This window comes from Chinchilla lanigera, unplaced genomic scaffold (assembly GCF_000276665.1).
Source record: "Chinchilla lanigera isolate Chin_1 unplaced genomic scaffold, ChiLan1.0 scaffold00141, whole genome shotgun sequence".
NCBI classification, from domain to species: domain Eukaryota; kingdom Metazoa; phylum Chordata; class Mammalia; order Rodentia; family Chinchillidae; genus Chinchilla; species Chinchilla lanigera.
Window position 1 is genome coordinate 217148 of NW_004955542.1, and position 15281 is coordinate 232428.

Below are 15281 nucleotides of genomic sequence, written 5' to 3' on the forward strand. Positions count from 1 at the left end.
AAATAAATAAAATAAAAAGGGGCCAGGGATATAGTACAATACAAGGCCTTGGGTTCTGTCTCCAGTACTATAAAAAAGGAAACGGACTTCTGTGGCTTTCTTGTGGAAGACGAGCGGTGCCACAGAGCTAGGACCCGCACACACCTTCTGAAGCGTGGGAGCACTGCCACATTTCTCACAACGACAGGAGGGGCACATGTGCTTGGACTCACAGACGTGGCCACTGGGCCTTTTTCTGATGGCTCAGTGTCCCCAGGGCACTGGAACAGGGTAGCTCAGTCCAGGCTGGGGTGAGGTTCTCACAGCAAGAGAGTCATAGGGTTGGTTGGCAGAGAGGCATCCAGAACCCCGATGGACCAACTTGTGTCTATCAGGGATGGCCACGAGTCCCCTGCCCCGATCCTTGCCTGTCCCAGGTGGTACCTGCTCAGTGTGTGTCACCTGCTGGTGGGGATGCTGGCAGGTTTCTGGGCCAGGGACAGGTCCTAGTACAGGTAGATGCTCCAGCATTTGTTGAATGCTTTGGAGGGAAAACTAAGGTGTTGTATTCTGTTCTCCACTCAGATCACCCGAAAATTCCGGCTGAATTCTGAAGGCAAACTTGAACAGACAGTCTCCATGGCAACCACTACACAGCCAATGACCCAGCATCTTCGAGTCACCTATAAGAAGGTGACCCCCTGACACGGAGCAGGCTGCAGCGCCTAGGGACCCTGGGGTCGTCACAGCAGCAAGTGTCCTGCTGTAGATGATGGAGGGTGGTCCAGGGGTTGCTGTAACGGCATAGAGAAACCAAATAAAAGGCCTTTATTTTTATGGCTGAGAATTTTGGATATTATCCCTGTGCAGATTGTACATTTTTTCATCTGGTGCTGATGGCTCATTTTCAAAAGGTCTTTTCCCTAAGAAATTAAGAAGGGATGCCCGCCCCCCTGCAGTTTTAACAAGATCTAAACTACATATAAATCTTCAGTAGATTAGTCAACAAGTTGAAGACAAAAGGTGGAACCAAAAGGATTGCCACTCTGGACGTGGCGGCATATATCATTGGTCCTAGCACTCAGGAGACTGAGGCAGGGGGATTGCTTGAGCCCAGAAGTTCAACCCCAGCCTGGGCAACATAGCAAGACCCTGTCTCAAAACAAAACAAAAACCATGAAAAAGAGTTACTGTTGTTGCTCATCAATTTTCAGAGTCCAAGGCCTGTTCCCTGTGATGAGGGCACTCCTGGGGGACAGGCTGCGCTGCATGGTTTTGTTTGTACTCTGCAATATAGCATGTCCTTCGTGGTGGTGGCATTTTACACGATGAAGCTTTTTAGATGCCCACTGAGCCTTGTGCCACTGCTCAGCTCACCTGGCACCTTGTGGGCTGGATCTGCTTCACAAACAAGGCCTTTGGCTCAAAGCACCAGGCAGGCCCAGGGTGGGATACGTGGAGTGTGAACCATGTGGAGGGAACCCAGGGGCTGGACCAGAGCCAGCTGTGCTGCCTGTGCCCAGAGGCCCTGCCACTTACCCCGCTCCACACAGCAGGGCAGGGGCTCTTGTGAGAGATGAGGCACATGGCTGACATGGTCCTAGGCCATTTTGGGTTCTTATTTTCATTTGAGGGGTTTGTGGGTATTGAACCCAGGGTCTTTACACTGAGCTGTATCCCTGGTACTTTAATAATTTTAAGACAAGGTGTTGCTAAATTACTGAGTTGCCCAGGCTGGGCTTGAACTTGAAATTTTCCTGCCTCAGCCTTCCTGAGTGCTGGGGTTACAGGCATGTGCCACTATGCCCAAGTTCTGGTGCCTTTTTCTCAATCACTGGCTTGTCCAGGCCACAGGTGCCCATATGGCATGACAGCTGTCAGGACACTTTGATCTGGAACAGCCCCACGTCCCTCCCTGAGCTCATTGGCCACTTGTCCCCAAGCTGCCCTGCATGGATCCTTGGCATCCTCCCTGCACAGCTCTTCATGCCATCCCTGGTCCTGTGTCCTGGTTGCAGATGCAACCCTGGGTGCTCAGTTCCTCCCAGCATGGCACACAGAAACCAGGCTGGTGGGCAGCCCAGCCCTGTGTTGTTATTTTCTCCTTAGCCTTCTCCCCACTGCCTGACCTGGCCCCTCCCTTCCATGGAACCGAGGGCCTCACCATGCTTCGCCCCAGCCCTTGCTGGAAGCTGTTTTACTTTCATTTGCAATTGTGTTCTACTGTGTTTACCTGGTGCTGTGAATGTGTTTCTTCTGCTTTCTCGGGAACACTTTACCCTCCTGCAGCCGCCTCTCCTGTCAGGGACAGTCTGCCCTTCGTATCTCCCTGGACAGTGGGAGCTCAGTGTGGCTGTGCTCGGTGACCAGAGAACCTATACCTAAACCCTTAAGCTCAGCTCTGCTCTGCATTTTTAAGCATGTGCAGCAAAATTCAGCGTTTTCTGGGCCACCAACCCTGTATCCCAGGTCCATTGTTGGGCCAGGGCTGACAGCCCACCAGTACCACCTAATGGCACATATGACTTGGTTTTTTCTTTTGGTTGTTTTTTTTTTTTTTTTGCCCTGGAAGGTTCTGAACCCAGAACCTTTGCACTGAGCTACATTGTCAGCCCGTTTTTTTCTTGAGACAGGATCTCACTAAATTGCCCAGGCTGGGCTCAAACTTGGGATCCTCCTGCCTCAGTTTCCCAGTGCTAGGACTACAGGTATGTGCTACCACACCTGGCTAGACATAGTTTCTTTTTTTTGGTACCAGGGATCAAACTCAGGACCTTGAGCTTGCCAGGCAGGCACTGTGGAACTGAGCTATATCCCCAGCCCACAGACATCACTTCTTTAAAGTGACATCTTCTAGATACTTGGTGGCTGTCAGGATATGCACACCCTACACAGCCTGGGCAGTTTTACAGGTGTTCTTAAAGTGAATGTGAGATGCAAAACTCTCGTGTGATTTTTGTAGGTTCTGGGTCAAGAGAGTAGTGAACACTTTGGCAAATCACCTCAGTGATGGTCTGCAGGAAGAGAAAGAGCCTGTGCCAGTTTAATCAAGTGCTGTCCGTTTCTCTTGCAGACTGGGTATCTGGGGGTGGCAGCCGAGATGCAACCTGGGCACTTGGGCTTCTGCCTGCTGGGCCCTCGGCCTCTAGGACTTTACAGGGACAGAGTTGGGCGTGTCCTGCCAGTCTGAGCCACACAGGTCACAACCAGAGCCCAGGCCTCCTCCCCAGCCGACTGCCCTGGGCTGGAAGTGCACACACACAGGACGTGTTTGCACCCAACCTCTAGGATCGTAAGGTTTCTTATTTATGGTCTTTGATTTTATCTTTTAAACTGAAAACCTTGATTCACTGAATTGTTTGCTTTACCTTACAAGTATCATTGTTTCCAGATAATAATAGCTATTAACAAGAAGTCTGTTGATTGAAGCTTCAGTATTTTTGCTATTCCCCTATACTTTTCCCAGTGAAGCTATCAAGTTAAAATATATTGTAATTGGAAAAAAATATATATATATATATATAGTAACTGGAATAATTTCTCTCTAGGCTTATATCTCCAGTTTGGCATACAAGTTAATCCGTTTAATTTCTAGAAATTGATTATTCTCTTGCTTAAGCTATTTTATTCATGCAAATCATTTTACTTGGGTTTTTGTTTGTTTGTTTTTGTTTTCAGCAGTACCAGAGATCTAACACAGAGCCTTTGAATTGGGCTACATGCCCCAGCCCTTGTTTATTCTTGTTTTGAGACAGGGTCTCACCAAGTTGCCGAGGATAGGCTCCAGCTTGCATTTCCCCTGCCTCAGCCTCCCAGACTTTGGGAACAGGCGTGAGTCACCAAACCTGGCTTAGATGTTCCTGTGGTCAGAACTGAAATGAGGCACGCTTGTCCTGGAGGCGTACGGCAGAGGGCTGCAGCGTGGGTGCCAGTGGGTGTCCTTGCCGACTCATCCAGCAGATCCCCCTTGGGGCAAGGACTGCTCACACCTCCTCTTGATCAAATGTGTCAGACTGAACAGCCTCCACACGTGTCACATGGGGATTTCCCAGGGCATCCAGTGACAGGCTCTGGAAGTGGGGTTGCCAGTTATATACCCAGTGCTTACATGGCTGGGGGTGCTTTCTCCATGGGGACACACTGCACCCCACCCCTCAGGTGACATGTCTATTCTATGGACAACAGAGAATGGTGTCCCATTTGGACTGGGGCCAAGCCAAGAGGCAAAAATAGGGCCTTGGGGTACTTTTAGGTTGCATTTTTCTTATATTCTTTTTCTTGATTTTCAGAGCTCATGAAGTTTATTTTTTGTTGGTTTTTTTGTTGGTTTTTTTTGGTGTTGCTGGAGAGTGAACCCAAGGCCTTGTGCTTGCAAGGCAAGAACTCTACTACTGAGTCACATCCCCAGCCCTCAGGAGCTCTTTTGAATTAGAAATATTTATCCTAATATCCTTTGTTGTAAATTATAATTTTTTTAAGGCAAAATGCTAATAACATGAAATTCAACTTTTTTTTTTTTTGAGACAGGGTCTCAGTAATTCAGGCTGGCCTCGAATTTGAGTGCATCCTCCTGCCTCAGCCTTCTCCTTAATGCACTACCACACCCAGTTCAAAATCCAACATTTTACCCATCTCAGAGTGCACACTCAATAGTCATCCTTAGTCACCATGTGGTGTAACCATCACTTCTGTGTCCACACTTTCCTCTCTAAAGGAAACCCCTACCCATGTAACTTTTTTTTTTTGTCTTTTTGAGACAGGGTCTCACTATGTAGTTCAGGCTGGCCTCAAACTGACAACGATCCTCCTGCCTCAGCCTCCTGAGCACTGGGGTTACAGGCGTGTGCCACCACACCCTGCTCTGCTTTGTTTTCTTACTAGTGCTTTTGAAAATGTTCAGTATTTCCATTTTTCCACTATGTATTTTCTCTTTATTGTTCCTGGATTTAAGCTCATGTAGGAAGACTTTGTCCACCCCAATTCCCAAGGAAGTCCTCTATTTTTCTGGTACTGCAGCGCTCATTTTTTGTGTCCCTCCTGTTCCACATGGCATTGTCCTGGCATGTGGGGTGCAGTGCAGCCCCGTCCCAGTTAGCTGTCAAGGCTGGCAGTTGCCTTGCATTTATGAGAAGCTTCCCCCTGGGGGGGAGGCAGTGAGGTGACCCCAGCCTGGGCACCATTTCAGGGCCCCAGAGCCCAGGGGCCTCTTGTGCTTCAGTGCCCCTCAGCCCAATGGAGGCAGCAGGACTGGGCTCCCCACACTTTGCTTTGGGGGTTTTCCTGGCTACTTTTGCTTCTCTCTCATGAACTTCATAATCAGCTTATTTAAATTTGGAGGAAAATCTCCTGGCGCTTTTATAAGGATGACATTAGTTTCATGACTGTGCGACAAGGTGGTTTATGAGCATTTCTCCACCTGGGAACAATTTTTATCTCTTCCCATGTATTTAGTGTCTTTAAGGTATTTTGGGGGGTTTTCTTCTGTCTGCTTGCTGCTGCCATTGTCTTCTAAGTTGCGTGCACGCCCAGCCACTGGCCTCCGTACTGCTTTAAACCCTTCCCTTCTCTGGGTTCCCTGTGCCCAAACACCCCTTTCTTGTGCTAGCAATGTCTCACAGCCTCTGCTCTGGGAGGGCAGAGGGTGGAAGGCAGCCTGGGCAGGTGGCAGCTGCCCATCACAACATCAGAAGTTCTATCTCAGCTCCACCTGCTGCCATTGGGCAGGCGGCTCTGCGACTGCCAGCTAGTGTCCCAGACAGATCCACACAGCTCCCTCAGGTATGGGAGAAGCAGACAATGCTCCAGGGTGGGGAGCAGCTCGGGGCAAGGGGCAACCTGGACCTCAAGCAGAAAAACCTCCACCCCAAGACCCTGCCTCAAAGGAGGCTGAACAAGGCTGGAAGATCTTAGCAGTCATCTGGCTCAACCTTTGTTGAACAGAAGAGTAAGCTGAGGCAGGGAGGGTGTGTATCCAGCTCCCAGGCTGGTGTGGGGGCTGGGGAGGACATCTGCATCACAAGCAGGGAGCTCCTGACTTGCATGGAGGCTGCCTGGAGGAGACAACTCAGGAGCTACAGTAAGATGAGGAAGAGTAAGGCAGATGGGCCCCAGAGCAGGTGCACCTGAGCAACCAGCACTGGTCCTGTGCACACGCCCATGAGTGTGCACACGTGTGTGAGCCTCCAGGGGCTCAAGCAAGACAACCTGGACTAGAGGAGAGGGTAGTCTTACCCAGCTGTTTCTGAAGCACTTGAGCTGCTGCTTCATCCTGGTGGGGGTAGGGGCAGGGTTTTTTTTCCTTTTTTTTTTTTTTTTTTTTTTTTTTTGCAGAAAAGGGATTGAATCCAGGACTTCACTCTGAGCTAAATCTCCAGCCCTTTTAAAAATTTTGAAACTGTTTCGTTAAACTGCCCAGGCTGGCCTCAAATTTGAGATTATCCTGCCTCAGCCTCACAAAGTGCTGGGATTACAGGCTCATCCATGCTGGATGCATTCGTCCTGGTGGACTCAGCCTCCAGCATCGGAGTCCTGAATGACACTGGTGGGTGCAGAGTAACCCAGGGCAGGATTTCAAAGCGGAGTGACAGCAGTGGTTGTGCTTGAGGTGTTGCAGATGAGGCGGGCAGGTCCCTGGGCAAGGGAGGTTGGAGTGCTGGCCGTGGATGAGGGCAGCCGGGGGAACAGACCCACCAGCATCCTGCCACCCTGCTCTCTGGCTCCCTCTGCATGAGGCCCAGGGAAGAGGCTCTCTGGCAGCCACCTGTGGGCCCTTCTTCATGGGGCACCCTGCGCCCAGGGACAGGGAGCCTGGGAGTCAGGCACTGGGAGAAAGGCTTGCTGCTGCTCAGGGTGGAGGCCCCATGCTTCCCCGCGGTCTTCCCTCTCAGGAGCCTCATTTCAGCTGGGTCACCAGTGAGGCTGGGAGCTCAAAGTGCACCCCGGTCACCAGAAGGACAGGGCTCTGGGGCTCAGTCCATGCCTGAAGAAGATATAACTTTTCAGTTATTTATGGGGTGCCTAAGCTGGGAGTGAAGTCCCTGAGCTCATCCTTTTTTTTTTTCACTGTCCAACACAGTTGGACCAGTAGCAACCCCATGACCTTAGTTTGGCTCAGGTCACCTGAGCCCTGCCTCCCCTAAGAAACGGAGCAGGAGCTCCAAGGGTAACACCCCAGTGCCTGCTGCCCTTCACACCCGGTATCCACACTCACTCTTCCCATGGTTGGGAACAAGTGTTGGTGTCTTCAGACAACAGACAGAGCAGCAGTCCTAGGAGCCCTCTGCCCAGTGTTTCCAGCAGCTCCTCACACCTCCCGTGGTGCTGGGACATGAAACTGACTCTGTCTAACATGAGAACAAGTTGGAGTTTATTCCCAGCATCCCTCCCCGGGCCTGCCTGCCACTGACCCAGGGCTGCATGGGCCCCCATAGCACACAGCCTGGCAGGGGGACAGGGCGTCTGCAGGGGGCACAGGGAGCTGGAGGAAGCAGCTCTGGCCACATGCCCTCCTCAGTGCCATGTCACTTGGGCCGGACTGGCTGGCAGGGTCTGTGGACCTAACATGTGCCCTGCCTGGGAAACAACACTGAGGAGAAGGTCGGGGGAGTCAGGCCTCCGATGCTCTGAGGGGCCAGGCTCCCAGTGTCTGAGTTCTCAGTCCTGAGGGCAGCGCAAGGGACAGATGAGTCATTCTCGCCCTCAGGGGACAAAGCCTCTGGCTCAGCTCCCACAGACCATCCTGTCCACAGCTAGAGCCCCACACCCTGCCCCCACACCAGGACCCCGTCCCGCTCATGGCAGATGCATTCTCTGCATCAGGCTCAGCAGCCAGCACACAGGCCCTCAGACTGCTGCCCCTGAGACCAAGGCCAGCTCACATCCTGCTGTGGCCCTTTCTGGGGCAAGGCCCAGGGCTGCCCCTGGGTCTTGGGCAGACGCTCTGCGAGGAGGATAGGCATGGGGCTCAGGAGGGGGACAGGCTGTCTGGGTGCCACAGGGTTCCCAGGTCGGACACAGGGTACCAGGCAGGCACTCATCTCTCCGGCAAGAGTACGAAGAAGGCAGCTTTCAGGAAGCGCCCGAAGCTGCACAGCGCGGCCACGAGCCAGTGTGAGTGGAGGCCGGGATCGGTGCTGACCACGCACTTCAGGATGTCAGTCTGCAGGGAGGAGGGGACAGTCAGAGAGAAGGGCCAGGCCCCCAGCCCCAGGGGCCTGTACCACTCGGGCCTGCAAGGATACCTGGGGAAGGAGGAGAGCCCAGCATGTGGCAAGGCCCTGTGAGCTCCCCAGCCAGGGCCACCTCTTAGCTGGTGCCCCTCAGGTGCAGCAAGCCCAGTACCCCTGCTGGGGCCCTCAGAGCCTACACCACCAGGAAAGGACCAACTTGGCCTCAGACTCAGGCTGAAGACCCTACCAAGAAGTGACCCCGGTGCCACCCAGAGCACATATACACACCCCGTGAGCCCAGCCTGGTGGAGGGGAAGCCAGGTTCAGAGGATGAGGGCAGAGTCCCCAAGCCAGGGGCCTGGGCATGGAGGAGGCTCCACAGGCAAGGGCCTCAGTGTTCTCTCTCCACCATGGGACCCTGTGGAGGAGCCAGGGTGACAGGACAAAGGCCCCTGGTGGCTAGCTGAGTTCTCCTGAGGTGAGGCCAAGGGCCCGCTGGGGCTGCAGTCTTGCCTGAAGGCTGCCCAGGGCAGGAAGGAGACACCAAGGCCACTGTCCCTTCCCTCCTCCCTGCAGAGCCTGGGAGTCTGGGCACCTCCTCTCGTGGGTCATCTCAGATAGCCACTCCTGCTGGGTGCCTCCTGGGGATCACCGGTCTTGACCTCAGGGTGGGGTGGGAGCTGGATCCTGGCTGCCCACAGGCCCCAAGTTGTCCTGGACCTTGAGGCCTGGGCCGGCCACCCCGTCTCCATGCAATGCAGTGCTCACCCATCCACCGCGCCGCCGCAGCCAGGCAGCCAGGGTCTTTCGCACAAACTCCCCCAGGCAGTCGACCAGGGCGTGAACCATGGCAGGCTGGGCCTGTCGTACACAGTCCACAGCCAGCCCTGCAGCCACTGCGTAGAGGGACACCACCTTGCCCCATGTGATGCCTGCAGAGAGAGAGCTGCAGGTGAGGGGAGGTGCCCACCAGGACCCCACACCAACATGGTGCTGGCCAGTGGACCCCAACGTGCCCAGCCACCATCTTCATGGTCAGTCCTGCCCAGGTTCAGGGCAGTCCTCAGGCAGATGGATGTCCGGCCCCCAGGGCACATTGCTCCAGACCCATCAGCCCACTATCTGATGGAGGAGGTCACAGGGACCGAGAAAATAACACCCTGGTGGTGCCCACCCTGGCCTGTTCCTTCTGAATGGCACTGCTGGGCAGTGGGGTAGACCCACTGTGCAGTGCACGTGTGGTAAGGACTCAGGTTCCAACCACGGACCTCCTGAGAGCCAGGAACGGGACAGGGCTCCCTGGGAGGAAAAGACACAAAAGATGAGGGAAGAACATGCTTAGGTCATGGGATGGGATGCTTCCTTGTGCTCACACTGATAACCCAAATACAAGCACAGAGCAGGAATGGGCAATTCACAATAAGGTGCAAATAACACATTAGAATTTGAAAAAAAATTAACCCCACTAATAATAATAAGGTAAATTAAAATGAGATGTAGGGGCTGGGGATTTAGCTCAGTGGCAAAAGCGCCTGCCTGGCAAGCGCAAGGTCGTGAGTTCGGTTCCCGGTACCGGAGAAAAACCAAATGATGAGATGAGATGTAGATCATGACTAATCCCATCAAAGCCATGAAAAGCCCTGTAAGGATGAGATGCTGGCAGCCACAGCGCATGCCCCTGGGGGACAGAACACTGGCAGAAGCAATGTGTACAAAGTCTATACAGCACCCTTGATCCACCTTCCCTGTACCCAGGAGACTTCTGACAGTGCTGCTGCAGCACAGCGGGACCACCACTGCCACCCACGGGTGACAGGGGCGCCAGAGGCAGCCCCAGCCATAAGGGAGCGAGGGTCTGATGCCTGCCGCATGCTGAGCCTTCAGACGTGGGAAGTGGAGGCTACAGCTTCCCTGACTCAATGCACATGAGAGGGAAGGACTGGCCAGGACAGGCAGGCAGGCACACAGACAGATACACATAGGTGGCATCTGGGGCTGGGGGTCAGGACCACAAGTAGGCCCCACATTCTGGGCAAGAAAAACTCCTGAAACTGACAGGTGGAGATGCACAGTGAGGAATGGGCCAAATGACAGAGCTGTGCGCTTCAGAATGGCCTGTCACGTGACACAGGAGTTTCGCCTCCGTAAGTAGGAGAACCCTAAAATCAGACCATCACTTCTGGGCCTGAACTCTATTGATGCTATGTCCTATTTCTTTCCAAATAAATCCAGCTCTAAGATCCCATCTGTGTTGGCCTGGCCACCCTCAGTGGTGGCCCTATCCCAGGTGAACTCAAGCGCCACCTGGTCCTCGGTCTGCCACACTCCTGCCCAGGGCTCTGCCCCAGGTCAGCAGGCCCACAGGCACCCAGTGGCTCTGCTCCTGCCTGTGCCCAGGGCACTGGGTTGCATGTGGACAGTGACAGGACCTCAGGGCCTGATGCCAGGAATGTACACCACAGCAGCTGCCATCTGTGTAGCTGGCAGAAGAGCTCGATATCCTGTCAGAGAACAGTATGCCCTCAGGCTGCGGTGTCTGGAGCCCACAGGGCCCATGGGAGCCATGTGCTGGGATGTGTAGAGGTAGGAGCTCCTGCTTTCCCTGGACTCTTGTATTTTCTTTCTTTCTCACTGAGACATAATTTCATTACCACAAAATTTATCTTTCAAAAGTGGGGTGCTGCAGGATGAGGCAGGAGGATCAGTGTGAGTTCAAGGGTAGCATAGGCACTTCATGAGTTCAAGCCCAGCCTGAACTGTAAAGCAAGACTGTCACAAACAAACAAACAGTGGGCTGTTACATTTGTCATCTTCACAACATTGCACAATGACCCAATCCCAGGACATCTTCACCACGCCAATGGTGGCCCCGTGACTGCTGTGAGCAGTCACTCCCCACATCCTCTTCATCTCTGACCACTTCAGGCTCACTTTGGTCTCCACAGAGCTCCCTACTCTGCACACTTCCCAGGAGTGGAACCACACAATCTGCTCTGCTCTGCTCTGCGTCGGGCACACGTCACTCAGTACCTTGCTGTCGAGGTCCCAGCACATGTCAGCACTATTCCTTTTTACAGATGAACAATATTCCGTGTTCTTTGGTCAACTGAGGACACATGGGTTTTTTTCCCTGTGTGTGTATGCATCGTATTTGGGATGGCACCCAGGGCTTCTAGCTGAGCTACATCCATTTATTTGTTTGTTTATTTTTGAAACTGGGTCTAAGTCACTAAGTTGCCCAGTCTGGGTTTGAACCTGCCATCTTGCTCAGAACTTCCCGAGTGCTGGATGACAGGCGTGGGTCACCACGCCCAGCTCATTTCTACCTTTTAGCTGCGATGAGTAACACACTACGAACATTCCTGTGCAAGTTTCTGTGTGGCGTGTGTTTTTATTTCTCTTGGGCATATGCCGAGGAGTAGATCTGGCGGATAATCTGGTGACTCTAATCATCTGAGCAACTGCCAGACTGGTTCCCAAAGCGGCTGCACCACTCAGCGGCAGGGCACCATACGAGGGACCTGGGATTACCTGCCAGGCTGGCTGTGCTCATGCGTCTGAAGCAGCCTCGACCGGCACTTCTCTAAAGACAACAGACACCTTTCAGGCGCTTCCTGGCTTACTGTCTTGTTTCAGAGTTGTGTCTGTGTTGCTGCGGGGCAGCCACGCAGTCTTACGTGCCCCAGCAGCCCTCTGCTCTGCTCCCTGCTCCAGTGGTGCTGGGGCTCAGAGGGTTCAGAAACCACCAGAGCCTGGAACCTGGCCCAGAAGGGTTCCCTGCCCACCAGGACCAGCTGGGGTGGACACAGCAATGGGGCGGGGGCAGCTGTTGACCTCTACAGGCTTCAGCTGAGCTCCCCTAGAAAGCAGGCGCCTCACCATCATGGTCCTTAGCACCGTCACCTCTTCTCCCCACCTCTATCCTCCCTCAGGGCCCCACAGGCAGAGGCACTGCCCTGCCCTGCCCCCAGCCCTGTCGCCCCACCTTGCAGGGCTCCAGCCCCCTGGCATCCAGAGCTGACACTTCGGAATGAGCATTCCTGCCTTTTCAATCCGGCCCAAGGCTCATAAATTGGCCCAGGGGCTCAGAGACAGACACCCAGGCAGCACCCACACACCAATGACATGCCAGGGTGGGGTGAGGTGGTCACAGGCCCAGGCACTGCTACTCTGCTTCCTTCCCAAGCCTCACTCACAGCGATCTCCACCAGGAGCCCCCCGGGGCCCTCTCCTTGCCCCACGCTCCCCACAGGGCATGGGGGCTGCACCAACTGACCCATCTGTCCTGGAATGCGCCTCGGCCTCAAGGAGCCTCTCCTCTAGGCCACACCCACCCCAGGCTGTGCACAGGGCCCAGAGAGCCAAAGTAAGCCCAATGTGGGGATCACAGACCATCTGTAGATTATGAAGGCAGCAGGCTGAGTACCCCAAGGAGTGCGGGGAGTCCACCGCTTCACTGACCTGGCCACTCTAGCCCATACCACAGCCTGTGGCACCTGCTGCTCCTCGGGAAGGGTCCAGTGTGTGCTGCAGAAACAGGTGAGCCCACAGCACAGATCTGATCCCTTCCAGGACCCAGCCTGGGCAGCCAGCCCTTCCACAGCCCCCACTGCTCCACTCACCACGCCCCAGCCGTGGTGACCCTGGTGCTCTCCCAGTGTACCAGCCACCAAGTAGGAAGGCAGAGCCAAGTCCAGCCCACGCTGCCTCTAGGGTCTGAGGGGCCTCCCCAAGAGAAGACACGGGGTCAGCACAAGTCACTCCCCAAGCGTTGGGGGGAAAGCCTGCTCTGAGTAGGACGCAGCTGCTCCCCACTCTCCTCCTTGGGAGGCCAGGGTCACCAGGCTACCTGGAGGCCATCTTCATATGATGGGGACTGTGGCTTCCCCAGCACCCTTAGCTTCTGCCTGGTCCTCACACGCTAGGCGCTGTCCTGGGCTTCCTGGGTTACGCGTGCCTGGCAACCTACCTGTTGAGAAGATGTGGCCTGCCACAGCCAGGAACGCATCAGTCACCACAGGCTCTGACTGCAGGGAGATGTGCAGCTGGCGGGCCACATTGCGGTACACACTGGGCCGGATCTGCTCCAGCTCATCCCCTGGTGGACACACACATGGGTGAGAGGCAGCTCACACGCAGCCCCTGGCCAGGCTGGCTGGGGACCCCATGACCTCTAGCCTGATCACCACCTGACTTCATCCAGCCCCAATGCCACTAACCTGATTCTCATCCCCACCTTCTGACCCCACCTGACCTTGCCTGCTGCCCCCCAACCTCAGGCCCTAGGGACAGAGGGACCCAGGCGGTACTGGGCCCCAACAAGTCCCCAGGACTGAGCTGGCTGGGCCAGTGAGGCAAGACTCCGTCGGAGGAGCGTGGGCCGTGCCCGCTGGTGACTCACGGCGGGCAGCCGGCAGATGGGCAGACAGCTGAGCTGCTAGGGCGGGCGGCAGGAGGGACAGGAAAGCGGCCAAGGCCTAACCTGGGGAGGGGCAGGCATTGGAGCCCACACAGGCAGGCAGAGCGGCCCCTCAGAACCTCGAAGGGGCTCTTGGCCTGGTCCACTGGGTGAACTGACTCAAGAGAGCAGAGCCCAGCCTTGGCTTCAACACTGCACACCCCCTAGCCTGGGCTCCTGGACAGGAGTGCCTGGCCCACTGAGGAGGAAGCAACTCCCATGCCTGCCGCCTGGGGGCTGGGACACCCTTGGCACAGGGTGTAAGCACTGGGGAGACAGTGCTGGGAATTCCACACAGCCCCCGGCTTGGGTGTCCCCGGCCCAGCCACTTCACCAGCCAAAGCAAATAGGGAAATGCTGCCGACTGGACGTGCCAGTGATAAGGCCAGCTGTGCTCCATCTAAGTAATTAAGATCTGGAACAAGAGCAGAACCCCAGGCCAGCCAAGGGTGGGGGTGGCATGGAAATTCCCAGAGCTGGGCTGGCTGCTCCCCAGCACAGACCTTGGAGGCCTCCCTGGACGGACACAGCTGCAGGGTCACACAGCGCTGCGCAGAGAGCCTGGGGCCTCGCTGCAGGCCGGGGAGGCGGCAGCAGAACGAAACCACGCTGCCTTCCCAGGAACCCCCTCAGCTATCAATACGTGCTCACCTGGGGGTGCGGAAACTCTGAGGTAGGTCAGAGGAGACTAGAGCCAGCCTGGGCACACAGCAGCCTGGCCAGAGGGTGGGCAGTGGCCCTCAGAGAGTACTACTCAACAGACTGAGCACTCCTGGCTTGGCCAATCCTCCAAGTAGGCTCACTCCCTTCTGTTCCCCACTGCTCCCCAGGACACTGCCCCCACACTCCCGTGCAGCCTGCGTCTACACAGCCCTGCTGCCGGGGGCTAGCATAGCACAGAGCAGGGTCCACAGCAGAGTGCAAAGCACACACTGTTGCCCCAAGGCCACTCCTGCAAGGGCACTGGCTCCCACCCACACCACTCAGGGCTCCTCCTTCCCGGGCACAAACGCAAGGCTGGCTGGCTCTGTGGGTTGGCCGAGGGTCTGTCGTCCACCTCGGATGGCCCATACCTCGGGGAAGGTGCAGAGAGTCTGGGGCCTGTGACTCCAGAGACAAGTGCCCCACTGCTCCCCTGGGAGCCGGGGAGGTCTCCAAATGCAGGGAAAAGAGCAGCATGGGATTTCGGCCAGCAACTGAAAGTCCTCTTTTCCAAAACAAACACGGGACACGTGGTCCCACCAAGGATCTCTGCGCCCCCGCCGAGTCCAAGGGTCACTCTGAGGCTCAGCCGCTAGACTAGGCGAGCTTTAGCTTTCCGCTAGTGCTGGCCAGGATGCCAGGGCTGCAAGCAGACGTAGGGGCGCTGGGGGGAACCGAGGCCGGGAGAGGGTACTCACCCAGACGCAGCAGCACAGCGCACACCTCCGCCAGGCGGCCCCCCGGCACCGCGGCGCGCTCGGGCGCGCTCCAGGCCAGGCCGGCGCGCAGGAGCCGCGCGTGCACGAACTCCCGGCCCAGCGCCTTGGCCTGGGCCACCAGCTCTTTGTCGGTGGGCGTGCGCTCAAAGGCGTCCATGATCTCGGCGGCGAGGACCGAGGAGCGGCGCAGGACCTCCATGGCGAGCACGCGGACGGGGGCCGCCACACCTGCGGGGACGGCACTCAGGGGACCCG

At 55.8% G+C, this 15281-nt stretch overlaps 2 protein-coding genes across 2 annotated transcripts in view; one reads left to right on the forward strand and one right to left on the reverse strand.

The window, feature by feature from the left end:
• Thap4 (THAP domain containing 4) overlaps positions 1-838 on the forward strand; it is a gene marked incomplete in the record, with an annotated part of 25098 nt that extends 24260 nt beyond the window's left edge. The window contains 1 exon segment of the mRNA XM_013508087.1: positions 565-838. Within this exon segment, the coding sequence (XP_013363541.1) occupies positions 565-684 (120 nt within the window).
• A 6485-nt stretch (positions 839-7323) lies between these two features.
• On the reverse strand, positions 7324-15254 carry Bok (BCL2-related ovarian killer; the record flags this gene model as incomplete). Its single annotated transcript, XM_005411124.2, is given in 4 exon segments — positions 7324-8137; positions 8916-9079; positions 13117-13245; positions 15006-15254. Coding segments are annotated over 4 exon segments (639 nt in total). The 3' UTR covers positions 7324-8011.
• Positions 15255-15281: the final 27 nt, after the last annotated feature.